A 21239-nucleotide genomic window follows, 5' to 3' on the forward strand; every position below is an offset into this window, starting at 1 on the left:
CCTAAAAACAGATACTAATAAAATGTGTTTCAAAATCCGTAAATTAAATGCCTACTTCCTTTTTAGGTTTCCAAATATTCAACAATAAACATCTTTACAATATCTTGGAACATCACCATTCCTGAAATAAATAGAAAAAAATGGAACTTATCCAAGACAGTAGAATTAAGTTTTTTTCCTTTGTTCTTGTATAGTCACTTTTTAATAAATTTTATTTTTTTGTGCAGCCCTTTATCCTGTTAATGAATTTTTATTGGCAAAAATGTTACCCCTTCTAAAATAAATATAAAATATAAATTTGAAAATAAAGTGTAACTTGAGTGAACAAATGGGCCATTTAACTAATATTTAAGTGAAGTTTATAAGGAAATACTTATCTTAGGACTTTGCACTGATTTAAATTCTTATTTTAATTATCCAAATGTTGTCTGTAGAGTTATCCAAAATATGTAATTAAAAAAAATAACAATCAATATGCTGTTTCTTAATTTTTCTAAATGTGAAGTTAAATGAATATCCTATGTGATTAATATTGCTTTTTTTTGACATTTTGTGCTTTTAATGTTTCTTGTTCTTTCATGAAGAGGAAACTCCAAGTACCATTACTATGGGATTCGTGTCAAGCCAGATTCCCCTCTTAATCGTCTGCAAGAAGACATGCAGTACATGGCTATGAGACAACAGCCCATGCAACAGAAACAAAGGTAGACTCTGGCATTACTATTGCTATGTCAAAGCTATGTATTACTTAGTTGTTTCAGTTTCCTTTTTTTTTTTTTCTGTACAAGTAGAACAGATACCTATGTGCATAAGAATATCACTATTGTTTACGTGCTTTCACTATAGAGAGTTCTTAAATATAATTTAGAATTTTAATGATCCTGTTTCTAAATTTTAAAAGATCATTTATCATTTAGCCTGTTTGGCCCCTTTAAGTGTGACTTCTTAAACTGTTCAGACAAAGAAATGAAACACAAAACATTAGGAGTCTACCCAAACAAATACCAACTGGAGAAACTTGGTTCAATATTCATGAGCTTTTGACTAGCTGTTATGTCTATCCCTCAATTCATTCTTTTGAACACAGTATGAGTTCTTGCAGAACTTTTGGAACTTCTTATTCTTCTTTTGAATCCAGTTTTCATAGACATACAATTACGTATATTAGAGCGGTAAGAGATTTCAAACATTCATAAATGGATGGCTGAATGGATGGATGGATGGATGAATGATTAGAATCAAAGATGTTAGAATTGAAAAATACTTTAGTGTAGTGTTATTTGCAACCTTTTGCCAATCAAAGTATAATATCCCTGTTTCACAGTAAATCCCAGAGAGATTAAGTGACATGTAAAAGGGCTTTCTAGTTCCTAGTGACTTTTATCATACTTTGGGAGTGGAAAATTCTTTCCTCTTTATCAGCATAGCTCAGATAGCAATTATGATTTTTTTTTCAGTTTAAAGTGTGAAATTATATAGTAGAAAGAATGCCTCAGCATAGGTCCTAATCCGTTGCTCAAGAATGATTACTTGCCTTGGCCAGCTCTATATACTCATACTGATTTTAGTAGGGATTAGCTCAAAATCACTGCTATAAAAGAATATCTCACACGGTAGTTTTTGTGTTTTGTTTTGTTTTGAAATGTATTTAGTCAGCAAACACTGATTCAATCTCTACTGTGTGCTAGGCTTTGCATGCAGAGCCTAGACATAGTCTCTACCTTGGAGGTGTTAAGAAATTAGGAGGAGAGAGACACGGAGAATTAAAAAAAAAAAAAAAAAAGAATGTAATCTGAAAAGTGCTAAAATAAAGCTTTGATCATGGAAGTATCAGAATATAAAAGAATTTTCAGGAAATCTGAGAGAAGGGAGATAAAGAAGCTTCAAAGAGTAGGTGCTATTTAAGTAGGAGCTTAGAATAATCAGAATAAGGAATATTCAGGTACAGGAAAATGTGAACAAAAAACTAGGGCTATGTCCATGAAGTCTTTGGTAAATGCTCTATGATTTCGTCAGGCTGGTATTGCTCACTGTATAGAAGAGGGTTGCGGACATAGCTGAATAGTTTAGAAGGAGGTGAGTTGTGGTTTTTGGGGGTTTTTTTTGTTTGTTTGTTTTTCCATTTTTAGAGAGATTTTTGGTAAAGGCTGTGTGTTCTGGTTGAAAAGACAGTGAGAGGCAGAGAGACAGAAAGCATTAAATCACCCCTCAGTGGGGATGGCCATGCCACAGTCCCTTCTCCTCCATTCTCTTCTCAGAAATTTTGGGCATGCATGCACATGCATCTGGCATTAGCTTCAGGCTGCCGGGTCCGGGACTCAAACTGCAGTCACATATGTGGGAATATAGCAATGTGACCTTTATGCCATCTGCTGATCCCAGGAGGTGAGATTTATTTATTTATTTTTTAGAAGTTTTTTTATTTTTTATTTTTTTGCTATAGGGCATGTGCGCTTGCCAGACAGAGAGAGACAGAGCGAGAAATCACGCCCCCCCCCAGGGGGGATGGCCACGCCGCAATCCCTTCTCCTCCATTCTCCTCTCAAGATCTTGGGCACACACGCACACGTGCGCGGCGTGAGTTTAAGCCACTGGGTCCGGGACTCAAACCACAGTCAACTACGTGGGAGTCCAGTGACATAGCCATTATGCTAACTGCTGGTCCCAGGAGGTGAGATTTTAAAAGCAGTTTAGATTGTATCTTAAGGGTCATATATAAAGCTAATATGCTTGTGCTATATGCAGAATATAGTTTTGAAGCTATGTAAGGCTTTGAGGCAAAACAATGAAACTTTGATTTTTTTTCTAGAGTGGTGACTTTTTTATTTGGGGCAAGAAATATTTAATGGGAAGAGACTGGAGGTAAGGACACTTGTTAAGTGGTTTTAACACAAACCAAAGACTCAGTCCAAGATTAGCAATTATATAAAGGTATCTTAAGGATTTTCGATTTTTAGTTCACAGATTCTCAGTCTTATTTTCTTAATGTTTTATTCTTATTTTTTAGTGTACAACCAGTGAAACATATTAAGAAAGGCTCTGAAGAAATATAGAATAAGTTTTCTACATGGTTGGAAATTTGTATGAATTGTGATGAACTATTATTGTTGAGTTATAATTTTTTTCATCTGTTAGTGGCAATACTTAGAGTCTTTGCTTTCTGATGTGATCTCTGCATCATAGAGCATAATACAGTGGAGATGATGGTGAAATCAAGAAAAAGTTTGATTGAGACCTAACGTATAGTCAAACTTAACTGTGAACAAACACTTACTAAATTGTACCTAATCCGCTGATACCTACTTCCTCTTGTGATTTAACTGCATTAAATCTAGCATGTTTTCATGGAAATGGAAGCCTTTAAGGGATGTTCTTTATACAAAGTCTGAGTTAGGTGAGCAAGACGCGGGGTTTCTATGGTCTTTTCATGAGACATTCTAGAGCTATATAGGTTAAGGAACCATGAAAACCTCAGCAATCTCAGTATAGTGATCATTGCTTTCAGAAACATACAATATGGATGTATTTAAGAAATACTGTAATTCCCAGTAATATTACCAAATGCTGTTATAGAGATTGCTTTCCTATGAAAATCAGATTGCTAGGGAACCAAAGAAGTCCCAAACCTTCCTTTAATTAATTGTTTTATTTAATGATACAGGTTTTGGATTATGGACTATTGTTCTTGAAATGATGTCTTGCTAATAGATTGCAGAGTTAGTGTTGTCAACTGCAGGAGCCTCTCTGGAAATAGTAGGGCAGCAGGAGGCTTCTGTTGCTCTCACAAGGACTCTGTCCACTGATCATATTGATAGGCCTTAGCTGAAGCCACTTACTCTGTGGTTCAGAAGTACTTGGACTAGAGGGGAAAAGTTTCTTTCTACAAATCAGGATGTGAGGATACGGGGTATTTGTTGAAATGATGGAACAGCAATTTATTATAGTTTTTGTTTTATGGCTTAAAATTTTTTAAAAAAATGATCATTTCAAATGGCAAAATTCTACTGATTATATTAAAGTTTATACAGAAAGACACTGCCACTCTCTTTTAAAATATAAGTGACATGTGAAAGGTTTAAATGTTTTATAGCACATACTGCTATTTAATATATTAGAATATTTAAATACATCAAAGTTTATTTTATGAATCTGCTTGTGCACCTTTCCACAGTGTAAATTTACATGTTTCATATGTTCTTATAGTGAAAAGAATTCAAATATATGCAGTGATCATTTTGTTAATTCAGTTAAAGTATTGAATCTCAGGTTGTAAAATTTTCTGATGAATTTGGAATTATAGTATTGTAGAGGTAATAATGATTACTGTTTTATATCACTTTACAATTTCTTGAGCCCCTTTGTCTAAAGTATCTCAACTGAAGATTTGATGGGATAGTAGGGGAAATTCTGCTTATCTAAAAACCACAGTCCCAGCGATACCATCATGTGGAATATGGCCATGAGTCTGGAAAGAAATGAAAATAGCTTTTGAATGAAAGGCAGATATCACAAAGCCTGTAGTTTCACTAACCCGAAAAGATGAAACCATCCTCAAGCCATTTACTTAACGTTTAAGAACAGATTAGGGACCAGTTGTTTCACCAGTAGTCCTGGGACATGACAGCTGGCAAGAGGAAGTACATTTGTTTACTTTTAGCTTATTCAGTACAGCAGCCTATGGGCTTTCAATGGAAGAACACACGAGGCACTCTAGTAGGCTCCTTGGTATCACTCTGGTGGCTTCCTCTCTAACACAGTGTAATAGCGACTTTGCATATTGGTGACTTCATATGTAATCAAGAGGAAGTCAAATACGCTACTTAAGAAGACAGGAAAATGTACTGTAGTTTCATATTTTAAAAAATACAGTCTTTTGAAAATATTTCATGTGAAAATAATTTTTGTGCTTAAGTAGCATAATCTTCAGTTTTCAAGGACAGTCACTCATGAACTATTTTGCTTACTCAGATTTAGACAATAAATAAATTGGGTTATTAGAGAGCACAAAGGAGATCAGTAATTTTCAGCCCTATAAAACTAAGTAAAAATATTTGTTGCAGTTTAATTTTAATAGTTCAAAGAAACACACAGAGAATGTTGACACTATATTTTAGTTATTCTACCAAATCCTAGTAGCAAAAACAGTGAAATAGAACCAAGTGCTTTTTGTTTTGTTTTGTTATGCGATGCGTGCTCACCAGAGAGACACAGACAGAGGGAAAGTGAGAAATTACCCCCTCAGGGATGGTGGCCATTCCACCATCCCTTCTCTTCGATTCTCCTCTCAGGATTCTGGGCACGTATGCTCACATGCCTGGCATGATTTTCAAATTATGGGGTCTGGGACTCAAACCATAGTTGGCCATGTGGGAGCCCAGTGCCTTAACCATCATGCCATCTTCTGGCCCTAACCAAGTGCTTTTGACAGTGTGCTTGACTGTGGTTGATCCAAGTAGCCCTTCTCAAAATATTAAACTGCATTTATCATTTCTTCAACAAATATGTATATCAGCTGTCAGTTGTGTTCAGAATATGTACATCACATAGAAGAGATATCAAGGAACCTAGGATGTTAGAGCCAAAGGAAAAGACCACCTAGTCCATTCCATCCTCTTGATGAGAAAACTGAAGTTCATAAAGAGTAGGTAACTTAACCTACAGTCATAGAGCAACCAGGACAAGAACCCAGTCTTCTTGTCTTTATTCCTATTACAAATACCAACCTCAAAGATGTAAGATAACCCAAACAGAAACAGACATGTAGTAACATTATTGCATGTGAGGCAAAGGGAGACATCAGACCCAGCCTAGGTGGAACAGTCTGTGGCATGCTAAATGGCAATACTGAATTCAAATGCTTACTGCTGGTTTGTACCCCTAGTTGACCTAGAGGTGCCCAGGAACCCAAGATTGTAAAGCGTTATAGGGCTGGGGAGTGGGGTTTATATGATGAGACCTTGTTGAGAATGCTCCTCTCTCTCTTTCTGTTTCTCTCTCTCTCAAGTGTGCATATACAAACACTGTACTATTTTTTTTTAGAGGTTTTTGCTATAGGGCACGTGCACTCGCCAGACAGACAGAGACAGAGAGACAGAAAGTGAGAAATCACTCCCCAGGGGGGTAGCCACACCGCAATCCCTTCTCCTCCATTCTCCTCTTGGGATCTTGGGCACACACTCGTACACATGCCCGGCGTGAGTTTTAAGTCACCGGATCCAGGACTCGAACCATGGTCGACTACGTGGGAGGCCAGTGACAGCCATTATGCTAACTGCTTGTCCCAAACTGTATCATTTTTAAAAAAAAAAAAGTTTAAAAAAGAGAAAAAGGGAGAAATTACATTTTAATGATTATGTTTCTATGATATGAGAAAATGTCCCATTTCTTGCTTTTTATTTTGGTTTCTTTGTGGGAAGTATATTTCTGTGAAAGAATGAAACTTTGTGGCACTGAGGGGAGAAAAGGAGAGGACAGTGGGCAAGTTGATATAGCAGGGTTTCTTGTGCTTTGGCTGTAAATAGAGAAAGCATGCATGTTCCTAAGGAGGACCTTTCTTATTACGGGTTTGTATAGTAGTTGAAGGAACCTTATCTTTAGAATTTTAGAACAGGAATTTTAGTACTGTCCCCTTTGGCACTTCTACAGAATGTATGGTGGTGGGGGGGTGGTGCTTCAAATAGTTAATGAAAACTAGAATTACAGGACTGGTTTTATTTGGGTCCAAAATATTTTTAAAATGTAGGTCTCAGTTTTTCATAATACATTTTCTTTTCCATGAACTTTGTGAAGACACCCTGTATGACTTTACCTCACTGCACCTTAGTATCATCATCTGCAAAATGGAGATTAATGATAATATACTACCTCACAGATTATTTTGGCGCTCAAGCAGAAAAAAAGTATATGAAAGTTTTTTTATAGCTAGAAACATTCAGATGTTAGAAAATAATGATTACTGTTCTTCTACTGTAAGTACTGGAGAAAAATCTTCAGAAATATTTAGGGTTTTTGGAAGAGAATGAAAACTGGCAGGACCAGCAGTTAGCATAATGACTATGTCGCTGGACTCCCATGTAGTTGACTGCGATTAAACTCACGCTGGGCATGTGTGTATGCATCCCTAAGATCCTGAGAGGAGAATGGAGGAGAAGGGATTGCGGTGTGGCCCTCCCCCCTGGGGGGTGAGTTCTCGATTTCTGTCTCTCTGTCTCTCTGTCTTTCTGGCAAGTGCACGCGCCCTATAACAAAAACCTCTCAAGAAAAAAAAAGAAAAAGAAAACTGGCAATTGAGCATATTTGGCTTCCTTCTCTCTATACCTCTAGGCTAGTGACCTCCAACTTCAGTTGATGTTAATAGTTCATCATTCCTTTCATAGACCATGAATTCTCTGGGCTCATCATAGAGCTAAGCCTCTAGGACTGGTAAATGGTTCTGAGGCAGCTGAGAGTGTCAAGAGTCTTTAGTAAGAGGGTAATCAGGTGCCTGTATGTTTAGCTTTCAGGAACCAATGTGGAGTCTTGGCACTGAGATTTAACGTTCTCTAGGCCACCACACTAGTCCATGATGTAATGATTATATTTTCTATGGAAGGCAAGACAATCATAAATAGTTACAACTCCTGGCATCAGATAGAGCCATGTTGTAATTTTTTTCAGTAAAGAAGGTGGAGAAATGGTATCCGTTTAGAACCAGTTTAATGGAAAGGGCCTGCTAGAATTAAGTCACCTATAGTAAGAGGAGTGTATGAAGACATTCATGAGTTCAGGGAATCATTTCTGCCCCTTTGATTGTTACATTCTTAAGGACTAGAAAAGTACTAGTGCATTGTCAGTGCTCTATAAATAATTGTAGAATGATCCCCAGCTCTTACTTTACTCAACAGCTTAAACCTTCTCATTTTTCGGCTGTAATTAACAGAACTGATTCATTGAAATATATTACCTAAGAGATGGAATATTTATCATAAACCAGCAGGGTTAATGTTAGAAGTCATTTAAATGTAGATATAGTCAGTGTCATCAGAGTCCTTTATTGTTCGAAAGACTAGAACTCTTTGTTTCCACTATTTTCTCCTGATCTGTTCATATTTATATTACTTGGTTCATTTCAGACATCAAATCATCTAAAGACTTTGTGGAACAATTTTTTTTCAGAGAATCACAAAATTGTAGTAGAAAATTCTAGCCTCGTGCCTTAATAGTAAAGTCAGCATTTTGATGTGTTCATGTAAAGCAAGTGATTGGGTACATTCTGGAATTATTAACACAATATTGACTCTATTTTACTTATGTGGTTCGTTCTTCTTATTTTGCATGTACATTTTTTACCTGGCTTTGAAGGGACTTTTCCAAATGTTTCACTTAGTCTGTTGAAAATCCTTCCATCTGGTACTCTTAGTTGAATGTGATGGTAAATACATAGCATTCTTTTCTGTCCATTGAACTGTTTCAGTATCTGTGCATGTGAGAGTATTGATAGAATATTACTTTTACAGTAGAGTTACAACTGTCCAAGTCCTAAATAACAGCTATGAGTGACCCCATGGGGGAAGATTCCTAGTAATTTTCCAAGTTTTCTGTGTTAGTGAAAGGTTTCATGCATATACTCAGCTATTAAAGCATTAGAATTTCTTTCATCTCTTAATCATTAACAACGTTAGCTCTGGTTGCCCATGGAGTTGCAAGCTGTTAAAATTATCATTTGCCTCTTACTAATTTTGAAATCAAGAGCTATTTCTTCATTCAATGCAGTGTGGGTCTTTCTCAAAGCACATGCAGCTCAGGAGGCCTAATAATCTACTAGGGGAAAGCCTAATCTAAAAATATTGAATTTATAGAATAAATGAGGATAAAGGGAAGGGATTACAATACTCTTAAGTACTAAAAAATTTGGGGGGTTTTGTTGTTGTTTGTTTCAATAGGGAGCGTCCCTGGTTTTTACAATTTAGTGTTTTTGGTGATGAGTGTTTTGTGAAGAGTTTCCAGAAGCAGGAAACCTAAAAATGATATTTCAAAACTGTTAAGAATATGGAGACAACATATGGTGGCCCCCAAACTGAGAAGGAACTTTGAGACTGAAAAACAAGCTCCATGGAACATTTAACAGGAGTACATTAGAGGGTAATTTACCAAAAATAAAAGCAAAATGTGACCCTTATTTCAGAAATAAAGTCACTCAAATAATACAGACATTTCAAGGAGCAGAAAAGAAAGTTAAACTACACAGAAATAAATATATGGACTTAAAGGAGATATACAAATGTTACAAATGAGGACTGTTGGCAGTAAAATAAATTTTATAAAAAGGGCACTCAGGAACTTTCCAGAATGAGTGTTGAGAATTAGAGGGGTAATGGCTGCCTGAGCTATCAAAAGCTAAGTGCTCCTGGGACCAGCAGTTGGTGTAATGGCTATGTTGCTGGACTCCCATGTAGTCAACTACAGTTCGAGTCCCAGACCCAGTGACTTAAACTCACGCTGGGTGCGTGTGCATGTGTGCCTAAGATCATTCCCAGTTATACCCTACACTGCTTTGACACAAACTGGAGTTTTAAGAAACAGAGGGGCTCCACCTGGTTTGGAGATAAGGGTTGTTCCCAGGTTCTCAGAATCAGTCATCTTTTCCTAACAAAGACTAACTTCCTTGTTGAGGGCACAACATGGACAGAGAAGTGGAAGGCCCAAAGATTACATACATTGGTCTTAGCAAAATAATCTTATGATTCATTAACATAATTGCTAAAAGGCCAGTTAAAATTCAGCCAGAGTTAATTTAATATTGGAATGATCATGAAAGTCAATAGAATATTTAAAAAACTTAGGAAAATACATTTAACCTAGCCTTCTTAAAACCTTAAAACCCCACATCTTCGTTTTCTCACCTCCTAGTAAAAGTTCAAAAGATATTTGTTAAATTGATTAGATATATCTTAAGATCAGTTGATGGTGTGATAATATGAAATTTGTTACCTTGAGTATTCATTCACCCATTTAAAGATATTTATTGTACATTTCAAAAATAATTTATTAGAAAAAATAGAAAATTGATGCCATATTTTACAAAGAATGACATTTTCCTAATGTTAACGGATATTTCTACAACGTTGGGCTGAAGGAATCTTTATGGGACCTATAGGTTTCTGTGGACCCTCAGAACTATACAGGCTACTTTGTAAACATCTCATGCCCAGCCATGGTGGCACAAGATGAAGGGTACTGCTGCACTGTGGCCGAGGCAACATGGGAGGCCTAGCTTCAATCTCCTGTCCAACCTAATAGGCCAGGCACGGTGGTGTTCACCTGTTGTCCTAGTTAACTGGGAGTCTGTGGCAGGAGGGTTTCAACAACACTGTGAGAACTTATCAAGAGTACCTACCTCTCTGTCTGTCTCTCTCCCTCTCTCTCTCTCCCTTTCTCCCACTTTCCCACTCTCCTTCTCTACCAAAAAGAAAAAGGAAATAAAGAAACATCTCAGAAGTTTGTGAAAATAGCCGGTTCCTAAGCCCCATTCTCTATGATTATGTTGGTGAGAGTTAGGGTAAGCAAAGATATTTGAATTTTTTGGAAAGCTACCTAGTTACTGATATGCAATTAGGTTTCCAGACTACTCATATATCCTCAATAACTATTTGTTCCAAGAAGAATCAGTTGCTGTGGGTATTTGTGTACCCTATTTTTAAAGTGATAAGACATGACTTCCTGTTAAAACTGTCACCTCCTTTGATGTCATGGTTGGAATAGGATGTTTTCCTTGGAAAAAAACATCAGGAGAATTAATATCTAGATTTTCTCTAATATTTCTGATTTCTGAGGATTCCTTCTAAGTACCAATCTAGGCAATCTACCATGGATATGCTAGTATTAATACATGATTTATTGCTTAAAACAAAGTAGGAAAAGCGAAAGTTAACGTTGCTGGGGAGCTCTCTCATAGGCTCACACTAACCATCTTGGACACAAGCCAGTTTCCTGTCCCTCCTGATGTCATTCTTTATGGCACAGACACCTTCTAGATTTGTTCCCAGCCCTTTCTTCCTGGAAGCACATCATGAGATTCTGGCTTACACAGGTCCTGTTGCCAGGGCTACTAAGAAGGGATACACGTAATGCATCGTTGCCCATCTTTCAACATGCTGTTTGTGTTGCTGCCCTTACATACAGTTTCCGGTTCCAACTATATATATATATTTTTTTTTTCCTTCATCTCTTCTATGTAAGACTTTCTCTTAAGTACTGACCTACATAGTTTCTCCAGAATTTACCAACTTGTGTCCTTTTTTTTTACAACAAGCTAATTTCCGTGAAAATGTTATATACCTCTAATTAGTGCTTCCCATTCATTATTATTAAGCATAATTATACATTAATTATAATGCATCATTAATTTGTTCGCTTTTAAAAATATAATATTGCCTTCCTTTATTACTTCCAATATCTACAAAACTAACAGCTGTCTCTATCTTCCTAAGGAAGTAGATGATTTTGCTTATAGGCTAAAGCACCATGTACAGATAGATTGTGACATAGCAACAGTCCTCTAAAAATTTACAGTCTAAGAGGAATATATGTCTAATAATTATTTTATAATTCCATATTAAGATGTAATATAATTGGAATCTATGGGAAATGTTTCCATTATTCTCTTTGGGGTTAATAATTCATTTTAAGAACTTTTGCTTAATCTCAAACTCCATTAACTTACATGAAAGTTACTAGGAAAACTTTTGTTATTTTTTATAAATGACACTTTTAGCACTTCACAGTACTAACTTTTTCTGTCACTTCTTTGTATAGCCCCAATTGAAAAGTATTTTCCAGAAGTTTTTCATTAAGTAAATGAGTAGATCTGAGTTTTTTAATATCATTAGAAAAAATAGCAATCAATATTTTGGTGATGAGGGGAGTCATCACAAAAAATGTAACTGTAAGGACGATATCTGTTATACTCTTTTTCACTCTGTTTAGCCTCTGACTTGTTTTTTTTGTTTTTTTTATTTGAGAGAGATTTTCACTGTAGGGCGCGGGCGTTCGCCAGACAGACAGAGAGAGACATAGAGACAGAAAGCGAGAAATCACCCCCCAGGGGGGATGGTCACGCCGCAATCCCTTCTCCTCCATTCTCCTCTCGGGATCTTGGGCACGCACGCACACGCGCCCGGCGTGAGTTTTAAGCCACCGGGTCCGGGACACGAACCGCGGTCGACTACGTGGGAGTCCAGCGACATAGCCATTACGCTAACTGCTGGTTCCCGCCTCTGACTTGTTTTGAGAGAGGTTTTTGCTATAGGGTACATGTGCTCACCAGAGAGATGGAGAAAAGACATAGATGCAGAAAGCAAGAAATCACCCCCTACAGGGGATGGCCATGCCACAGTCCCTTTATCTCCATTCTCCTCTCAAGATTTTGGGTGCACATGTACCCGGTGTGAGTTTCAAACTACCGGGTCCGGGACTCAAACCACAGTTGGCCCTGTGGGAGTATAGCAATGTAACCTTTATGCCATTTGCTGGTTCCTATTTTTGCTTTTTATAGTTATTTGTAAGATACTGCTACATAAAAAATAAATGAAGTGGACATTATGAGAGACTTGCCAGTTTTCTTGGATATTTCATTTATTTAAGTTTTAATTGATCACACTCAAGATTGAACTCACACAATGTGAGTTCGGACAATGTTTCAGGAGGTCAACTTATTTCATATCCGCTATCAGAATGCAGGTATCTTTGAGTATGTCCTCTTTGCATATTAGGGACATTGTTATTCATAAAAGATTCATATTGTGAATTCTGTTGAGATATGTTAAAGAGTCAAGTGTCTAGATAACAGGACTATTAGATTCTTCTGTTTATAAGAGATAGGAAGAAGAGAATGGAAGCACACTCTAATGTGAATGATATCTCATAATAAACTTGTAGATTTTAATTTTTCTTACACTTCTGTAATTTCTGTATTTTTAAAGTGATGAAAAAGTTGAATGCAGTCTGAAGAAAAGAAGCAATTATACGTTTCTATGTTCTATTTTTTTGTTTGTCTAGAAGATTTGCCTAGGCTTTTTTTTTTAACATGTGGATTTTCTTCTCCCAGGAAGTCATTCCTTCTTGCACATGATGCTGAAACACATTTTCTCAATTTTAACAGTATCAAAAGTAGATAAGTTTGTATGACTGTTACCTAAATATAAATACATAACAGTAGCTGATTTTGATTTTTTAAATTTGGTAAATAAGCTAGATTCATAAATAGATTCTTATATATATTTTGCTATAAACTGATGCTTATGGACTTTGTATTTGCAGATGAAGATAAAAGTCAAGGGAGATGAATGTGTTGATGCATGAGAGATTTTAGGAGATACAAAAACCAGTATGGTTGAATGTATAGGCTGATCATATTTTAGAGGTATTAATTAAAAACCATTCATCAATATTTCTCAAGCCTGAGATCCTAGATCTTAGTTCAGATTAAAGTAACTTCTTTTATAAGTTACTTTCATAATGTTTATTAAAACTGTTATCATTGCCATTTTTGTTCTTGCTGTCCAAAGAAATACTTTATAGTTCTTTCTTACTTATATTTCCTTATTTTCAAATATGAGTCCTTTTCCTATGTCCCCTCCTTTTTTATTTTTTCCTTTCACAATTAACAAAAAAATGTACATCCAAACTTTATGAGACTGTGAAGGAAAAAAAATTTCTACAACTATCACGAGATATTAAAAAACAGAGTGAAACCGAATTCCTTGGGAGTTGGGGTAGTATAAAAAAGTGAGGAATAATTTGGTTTATTTGTTTTTTCCCATCTAATATTTTTAGGTACAAGCCTATGCAGAAAGTGGATGGGGTTGCAGATGGTTTCACAGGAAGTGGTCAACAGACAGGCACATCTGTTGAGCAAACTGTAATTGCCCAAAGTCAACATCATCAACAGTTTTTAGGTACGTTAAGGTGTAATGCATATTAGTCGCTATTAGGATTTGAAGAGAACAGTAGTAGTCTTTTCTCCAAGTGCAATGTCTGTTACAGATGTCAGTTACATAGGCAGGTTTGTGGTGCTAAAACTATACACATCATTAGTTCTAGTTCATACTGCCTTTGCCATGTTCAACAGAGCCTGTTTTCTTTTTAAAAATCTTAAACTATATAGGACTTTTAAATGCATAGAAGGGGACTTTAAAAAGTTCATGGAAAAATGAATTGAACCGTGAGTTTATTTTTATGTAGAAAATTTTGAAACCCAGGAATCCTTTTTTCATAATAAATTATTTTTCATGACTGTTTGAATATCTTACTTATGAATTAAAGGCTCATTACTATGAAATTGTTTTCAAGAACTTAAACTGATTGGCTTTTGGGTCAAAATTGTGTTGTTTCCTCAGAGTAGTAGCTTCAAGTGCCATAAAGAATTCTCATTTTCTGTGTATTAAAATGCATATGTATATAGTCTCAAATTAGGAAAAAAAATTATTAAAATCTTTTAAAGAAGTGATTTATTATTTTAAATTGATCACAGTGCTTTTCTATATTTTATAATTTTGTAGGTGGTATACATGTTTCTTATTATTGAAAGAATTAGTATGTGGAACATTTCATTTATTCCTACTGTAGCCAAAGGGACATAATGGCACTTTAATTTAACTGACAACTCTTGTAGAGATGAACATGTATAATTTCTATATAGCAGGATAAGTGAGTTGAAGCTATCAGAAAGAGCGTGTGTATATGTCTGTGTGTGTGTGTGTATATATATCTGTCTTCGTGTACTTTCTGACAAAGACAACAAACTAGACTCTCAATTTGGAATAGCTACGGAAGTTGAAAATATTATCACAGCATTTTCTACACTCTTGTAGAACCTTGAGCATTCAACAAGAATTTTGTATTTTGTATTTTTATTTCAGTAACAATCTTTTAAAAAGCATGTTCTGGATTACCTAGGGGACTAGAGTTAAATACTGCTCTGCAATTTTAGTTTTTACATTTGTATTTGAATTTATGATAAGTCATGCAATAAAGGATATTACATTAATTGTCCAGAGTTAATAAGAAAAGAACAGAGAGAGATATCTTATTAAATTATGCTTTCTTCCCATGGAAAGGCTAAATGGTATTCCTGTGCTCTGTGGGAAGTAAAGTTTCACAGTCAGTTAAACTAGAAGAGTAAGGGGAGAAGCAGCCATCACAAAATGCATGTTGGTGTAAGCCTGTCAAGCTCATGAGAACCTATGCCACAGCAGCCAGTCTCAAATCCATGTTGCCAGAGATAGTTTAGTTATGACAGCTGCATCACCTATCACATCAAATTAATGTTGTCTAGTTAATGTTATTTGTGTGGCTTTCGTTGTATTTATTTTGTAGATCTTTTGGCTTACGATTATATGAGAGATGTGAGCCAGACTTATAAAGCCAGATTTATTTTTTCTGTAGTTAAGTTACATCATAATAAAAATAACTAAAACTGATACCAGCAACCTCAAGATAGTTCTTCTTTAATAGGGACCCTATATTGAGAAACAGTGTGATGTGATATGCTATTTCCAGTGTAATCATAGTGAAAATTCATTTCTACAAAATACTAAAAAGTATTTACTGTATTTTGTGCCAATTATGTTGCTAAGTTATGCTTGCAAAATATTAATATGAAAAATTCTTACTCTTTAGACCTCTGTCCTTTAAACTTTTTTTTCCTTTTTGGTTTTCTTAATATTTCCCTCACTAATCTGTAATTGGCACCCTCTACAATTGCTTTTTTCTGTTATGTCGTCATGGTAACAGATGCATCTCGAGCACTTCCAGAATTTGGAGAAGTTGAAATCTCTTCTCTGCCAGATGGCACCACCTTTGAGGATATCAAGTCACTGCAGAGCCTTTATCGAGAGCACTGTGAGGTAAGTCTTTTTAAACAGTAAAAACACTCTCTGAAGTTTGCCAGACAACTTGTTAAAATAATCAAGCTTATTCCTAAAGGGTAGATGAAGTTAGCACTAATTCTTTTAAGCATTTCTTTGAGCACTAATAAATTCCGTTTTCTTCTATCTTATCTCAGAGAGGAGAGGTAAGGAATGAGGGAAAGTGAGAATAGATTTTATACTTCATTTCTTAAGCTTGTCCTAATATCTTCTGATGTAGCAATTTCACCTCTAGGTGTTTATCTTACAAAAATATTTATATTTGAGTGACAAGTATATGAGTGACAAGTATTTGAGTGACAAGTATTTGTATTATTCTTTTTAAAGCAAAAAATTGGTTATAACTTCAATGTCTAACAGGAACTTGATCATAAAATATAATACAGTCTATAAAATGGAATACTATGCAGCAATTAAAAAGAACAGGCAAAACTTAATGTCCTAAAATAGAATAAGCTCTGATTTAATGATAAAGGAAAAGCAGATACAAAATAGCATGTATAATATATTATGGTTTGAATGGACAAGATGTATACTCATCTCTCTAGAATGAGGAATGAGAAAATGTTAACAGTGCAGGAAAGTGGATGACTGGGAGTCAGGAGAAAAAGACTTCATTTCCAATGGACCCTTTTTACACTTTGACTCTTAGACCAAAAGTGTGCATTTCTATTAAAAATGCTTTCTAGGAATGTTCACTAAAGCACTTTAGAGATCATCAAGGAAGGCTCTAGTTTTGTTTTAATTTTGTGACTAATTAAGGTTACTCTTGGTCATTTCCATCCCTACTACTACTCTCCTGAGTATCCCACATCAGAATTAGCTACATTGTCAATGAGGAGAGCTTTCTTCATGACAATATGTTTATCTACTACCTACAGCTCACCTGGTAGAAAGGCGGTAATGGGTTGCAATAAGAGGTTTCTTAAGTGCCTCTTCTTTTCAAAAGAGATTCTATTTAGAATTTAAGTTGCTTTATTCCAGGGGTATTTGTGATATACTTAGGTATAAAAGATAATCCTTTGGATTTCCTGAGTAGCCCTCCTGACTGCTGACAGTGCAGTCTGCAGTAAGAAGTCTCAACTCAGCATTCATGGCTTTTTTCCCCACTCCAGAAATAAGAACTGCTTGAGTGAATCGGAGTGCTTGTCAAGGGTGCTAGATTATTAACAGCCGAGGGCAAGTTCTCTCATTAACATAGCATGTGCCAAAGTGTTCTTCAGTATGCCCTGCCAGTTCCCAACATTTCTTGATATGATGAAAGCCACTTCATTTTAATTTTCCATTTAACTACTATGCTTGTCCCAGTATTAAAAAAAATCTCTAAATTATCCTATGTATATAGAAAAAAATTGTTTTCTTTCTACATCATCATCATATTCAATAAAGATTTATATGAATATTCTTGAAGTAATTTCTAATTTCTCCATTTTCAAATGGACCTTGCTTTAAGCAAAGCAGCCTATAAAAATACAATTTTGAGTTTTACTAAGTTTCATATATTTATTCCAAATTAAGTTGAAGCATGATTATAAACATCACTAAAAAACATACAGTAACATTATTCTAAGTAATAGACTCCCCTAATAAGATTAAAATGTTCTTTGGGTTATAAAATTTTTACCAACTTCCCTATTTTCAGGAATAAATATGTTCTTTAATGAGGAGAGAGGGAGAGGGACATGTATAGTAATAAATCTGTGTGGGAAATGGCAGTCCATAGAATGATCCTTATATATTTTAGAGTTATAAGTGTCTAGGCCATATTTCATTAGACAGAGCAGTATGTATAACAAAGAATTCTAATTATTTTTTCTTGTCAAGCTTCCAGGCTTCAAAATATAGCTGCCAGAATTTCACAGTCCTGTAAATAGTCATTTGCCTTAACTTGGTTGAATTTGGATTATTTTCATTTATATTTGCCTATATATTTTAGTCTGAACATATTTGAAAGTGGATAGACAAATGACAAAGTGTTTTATTCATTTGAAAAACCCTCTCAAACGAGTCTGATGTGAATGTCCTTTTCAAAAAAGTTATTTAAGATTATTTAACTTGAAAAGACACTGAATTTAACATGAACTGAATTTCTCTACTTGCTTTATTTTATTTCACATTTCCTATAGCTTATAAATTTAAAGAAGGATTAATATACTAATTTTGCATGTTATTTGGAATTTTCACTATTTCTTAATCAAAGGAATATTGTAAATATCACGAGTTTCGTTTTAGAAGGAACAAGTATAGTTGTCCATAAAAGTTGCTGCAGCTGTTTTTTAACATATGCATAGTGTTCTTATAACAAATTCACAGAAATGGGTAAAGTATTATATAAGGTATTAACAATCACGTCACACATTTAGAGGTGTCTCTTGGAATATGTCTGAACTACAATTGAGAAAGCATCTGTAATAATTTGTCTCTTGGGGAAGTTAATTTTTGTCTGAATGGAAGGATGTTGGTATCCCTTTTTTAAAATGTTTCACAGCTTGCATTTTACATTTTTATTGTTGCTGAAGAGTTTGTTAATTTGTCCCTTTCCCTCCATTTTGTTTATCCAGCAACTTGCAACATTTCCTACTAGTCCCTAGAAAGTACCCCTAGACAGATTTTGCTTAATATTTAAATTGGTCTTGGAGTATTTTTAACACTGTTTATGCTCTGTATTATACATAGGACCAGATCTACACAGGCGACACAAACCCTAGAATTATGAAATTATGTTTTTTACTCTTTTTGCTTAAAATACTCAGGCTTTCTGGACCACCACCTATTTTCTCTACCTTTTATGAATTTTGTAGCTCTTGGTGGGGTTGTCCTGGTATTCAGTGCCGTGACATCAAATATAATATGCTGACTCCTTCTGCCTTTTAATGCTCAAAATAGTGACACAGTCATGTGTTCTTTGTACAAACAAATTATTTTTTGATTTTATGCTTGCTTTTATCTGAAGGCTAATTCATAAGTCAATTGCAGTGGTCAAATAAAATTAAAAATAGAGAAAGTGGCAGATTTTACCATCATTTCAGACAAAAAACCCAGATGTACCTAGAAAATGTTTCTAGAAGATAAAATTTCGGAGAAAGATGAAATGAGGACTCAAGGTTAGAAAAGGCCTCAGAGAGGCTTGCTAATTCCATAGTTGCTGCTCTAGTCTCTGTTTAGCTGTGGAACACCCTCACCCATGGGCCTACAGCCTTAGGCTTAATTAATTCCTAACTCTTACCTGTCACATATAAACACCTCCACATCCTTTACTTCTGCCATCTTTGACAGCCATTTTCATCTAGCCCAAAGAGGACTGATAGGAATTGAATCTATATGCTGTACCTTTCTGGGTCTGAGAATAGGAAGAGTGGTAACAACTGTGGAGGCTTAATGAAAGGATGAAAAAAAGAAAGAAAATGGAAAGGAAGGAAAGCATGAAAATGGAGACAGAAAGAGAGGTACAAGTGAAGGTGGGATATGAAGCCATTTTGGGTGGAGTAGAAGTTATACTACTTAATCTTTTGGTTTTTTCCTGAGCCACTGGTAAAATTAAGTTAGTTTCACCATGTACTTAACAGCTCAAGCAAGATCTTTCCAATATAAAATCTCATCATATTAGCCATTCTTCTCACATCTCCTTAAAGTAATACCAATACTATTTTGTATTTCAGGCAATATTGGACGTTGTTGTGAATCTTCAATTTAGCCTGATAGAAAAATTGTGGCAAACATTCTGGCGCTATTCTCCTTCTACTCCAGCTGATGGCACTACCATTACTGAATCAAGGTTAGAATTAATATGCTTTTTCGATTCATTTTCGTGACTGAGTAGATATTACAGCTAATAAATTAGAGATATGTATACCAGTTGTGAACCTTACGTGGCACCATTAAATGAATAGATTGATGCTTTGGTCATTCTAGAATTAAAGCAAAAACTGCTCTCTTGAGGTTTCAGTGTGTGTATATAACTCCCATTTTTATTTATTTGGGGGACTGTGGTAAAACTATTTCATCCTCATGAAATTACTATCATATCTGCCTTTCATAAAAATATTAATGTGCATAGGCAGCTCTGGGGGAGTGTTATATATATAAGATAAATAAATAAATAAATATATCTATCTATATCCAGCCATATGGCACCAGTGCAATAATGGTATAGTTCTAACCTCAGTAATATTTGGTAAACTTAAACTATTTTTAAAGTCCATTTTCTTTTTTATCCTCATTTGCCATCTATTCATTTGCTACATTTATTCACACCAGCAATCTGAGTGAAATAGAAAGTCGACTTCCGAAAGCAAAGCTGATAACTCTGTGCAAACATGAGTCTATCCTGAAATGGATGTGTAACTGTGACCATGGGATGTACCAGGCTTTGGTGGAGATTCTCATCCCCGACGTCCTTAGACCTATTCCTAGTAAGTTAAATGCAGACAAATACGGATGCTTTTGTTCTCATACATTCCACCCAGGAAGTATTGGGAAGTGACATTGCAATCTGGAATGATTCTAATTTCATTTAGATTTGCCAGATAGGAACACACACACACACACACAGACTATTGCGTAAAAGTAGCATAGAGTGAAACCATAGTAAAAGGGGAAACAATTACATTTTCTATTTTTTTTGTTTTTATGAAAACAAAACAAAACAATCCATAGACATGACAGTCCCAATAAACTAATTGCAAATAAACTTCCAGGCCAGTCAACCATGTAAGAATTATTCTACCCAAGGACACTGTCCCCTTGGTAAAGCCAAAATTATTGAAATCTGTAATTGCTAAGCCAGCCTTTTTCATGGTTGCTTTTGATTTGAAATGAATTTATCTTGGTCTCTAGTGAAGTTGAATTCCTTCATAAAAGCATTTACTTTGTCACTTACATCATGTTAAGAACTACAAATGCAGTTCCATTAACAGTAATGGTTAGCTGGCATTTTGAGAGAAAAATCTATGTAACTACACATGCATTGTATTCCCACTATGAAGTAAATGGGAATTACATAGATAGGTTAGATTACCTTTTAAGTGGTGGTGCTTTTTAAACTACTCTGTAGCAAACAAAGCTATTTTCTGCAAGTATCAATATAAACGATAGTACAGATACTGTTAGAGGCAGTTGAAACTATTTTATGCCTGTATCTGTGTGAACACCTAGTGGTAGCCTTAACTTTTAAAGAAATGGGACAGTTTCCACTCTGTATGGACATTAATAAAGTGAAAGCAGTCTTCTAGCTTGTGAAATTGGCAACCACATACTTCCAAGTACCCTGTTCATAGATAATTTGTGTTAAATTATTCTAGAAAATGTGTAAATAGGCATCTAGGAAAAAAGGGA

The 21239-nt window shown here is 35.3% G+C and overlaps 1 protein-coding gene across 8 annotated transcripts in view; it reads left to right on the forward strand.

The window, feature by feature from the left end:
* The window catches only part of RFX3 (regulatory factor X3), a 358769-nt gene that overhangs the window by 264268 nt on the left and 73262 nt on the right, over positions 1–21239 (forward strand). For 7 of the 8 annotated variants that reach the window (XM_027773424.1, XM_006152432.3, XM_014589328.2 and 4 more), the window contains 5 exons: positions 585–704; positions 13813–13934; positions 15772–15884; positions 19565–19680; positions 20163–20317. In XM_027773424.1, the coding sequence (XP_027629225.1) occupies positions 585–704; positions 13813–13934; positions 15772–15884; positions 19565–19680; positions 20163–20317 (626 nt within the window). The remainder of the gene's footprint in view (positions 1–584; positions 705–13812; positions 13935–15771; positions 15885–19564; positions 19681–20162; positions 20318–21239) is intronic. The other variant, XR_003550050.1, reaches the window with a different exon arrangement.

Source organism: Tupaia chinensis, unplaced genomic scaffold (assembly GCF_000334495.1).
Source record: "Tupaia chinensis unplaced genomic scaffold, TupChi_1.0 Scaffold000354_1, whole genome shotgun sequence".
Classification (NCBI taxonomy): Eukaryota; Metazoa; Chordata; class Mammalia; order Scandentia; family Tupaiidae; genus Tupaia; species Tupaia belangeri.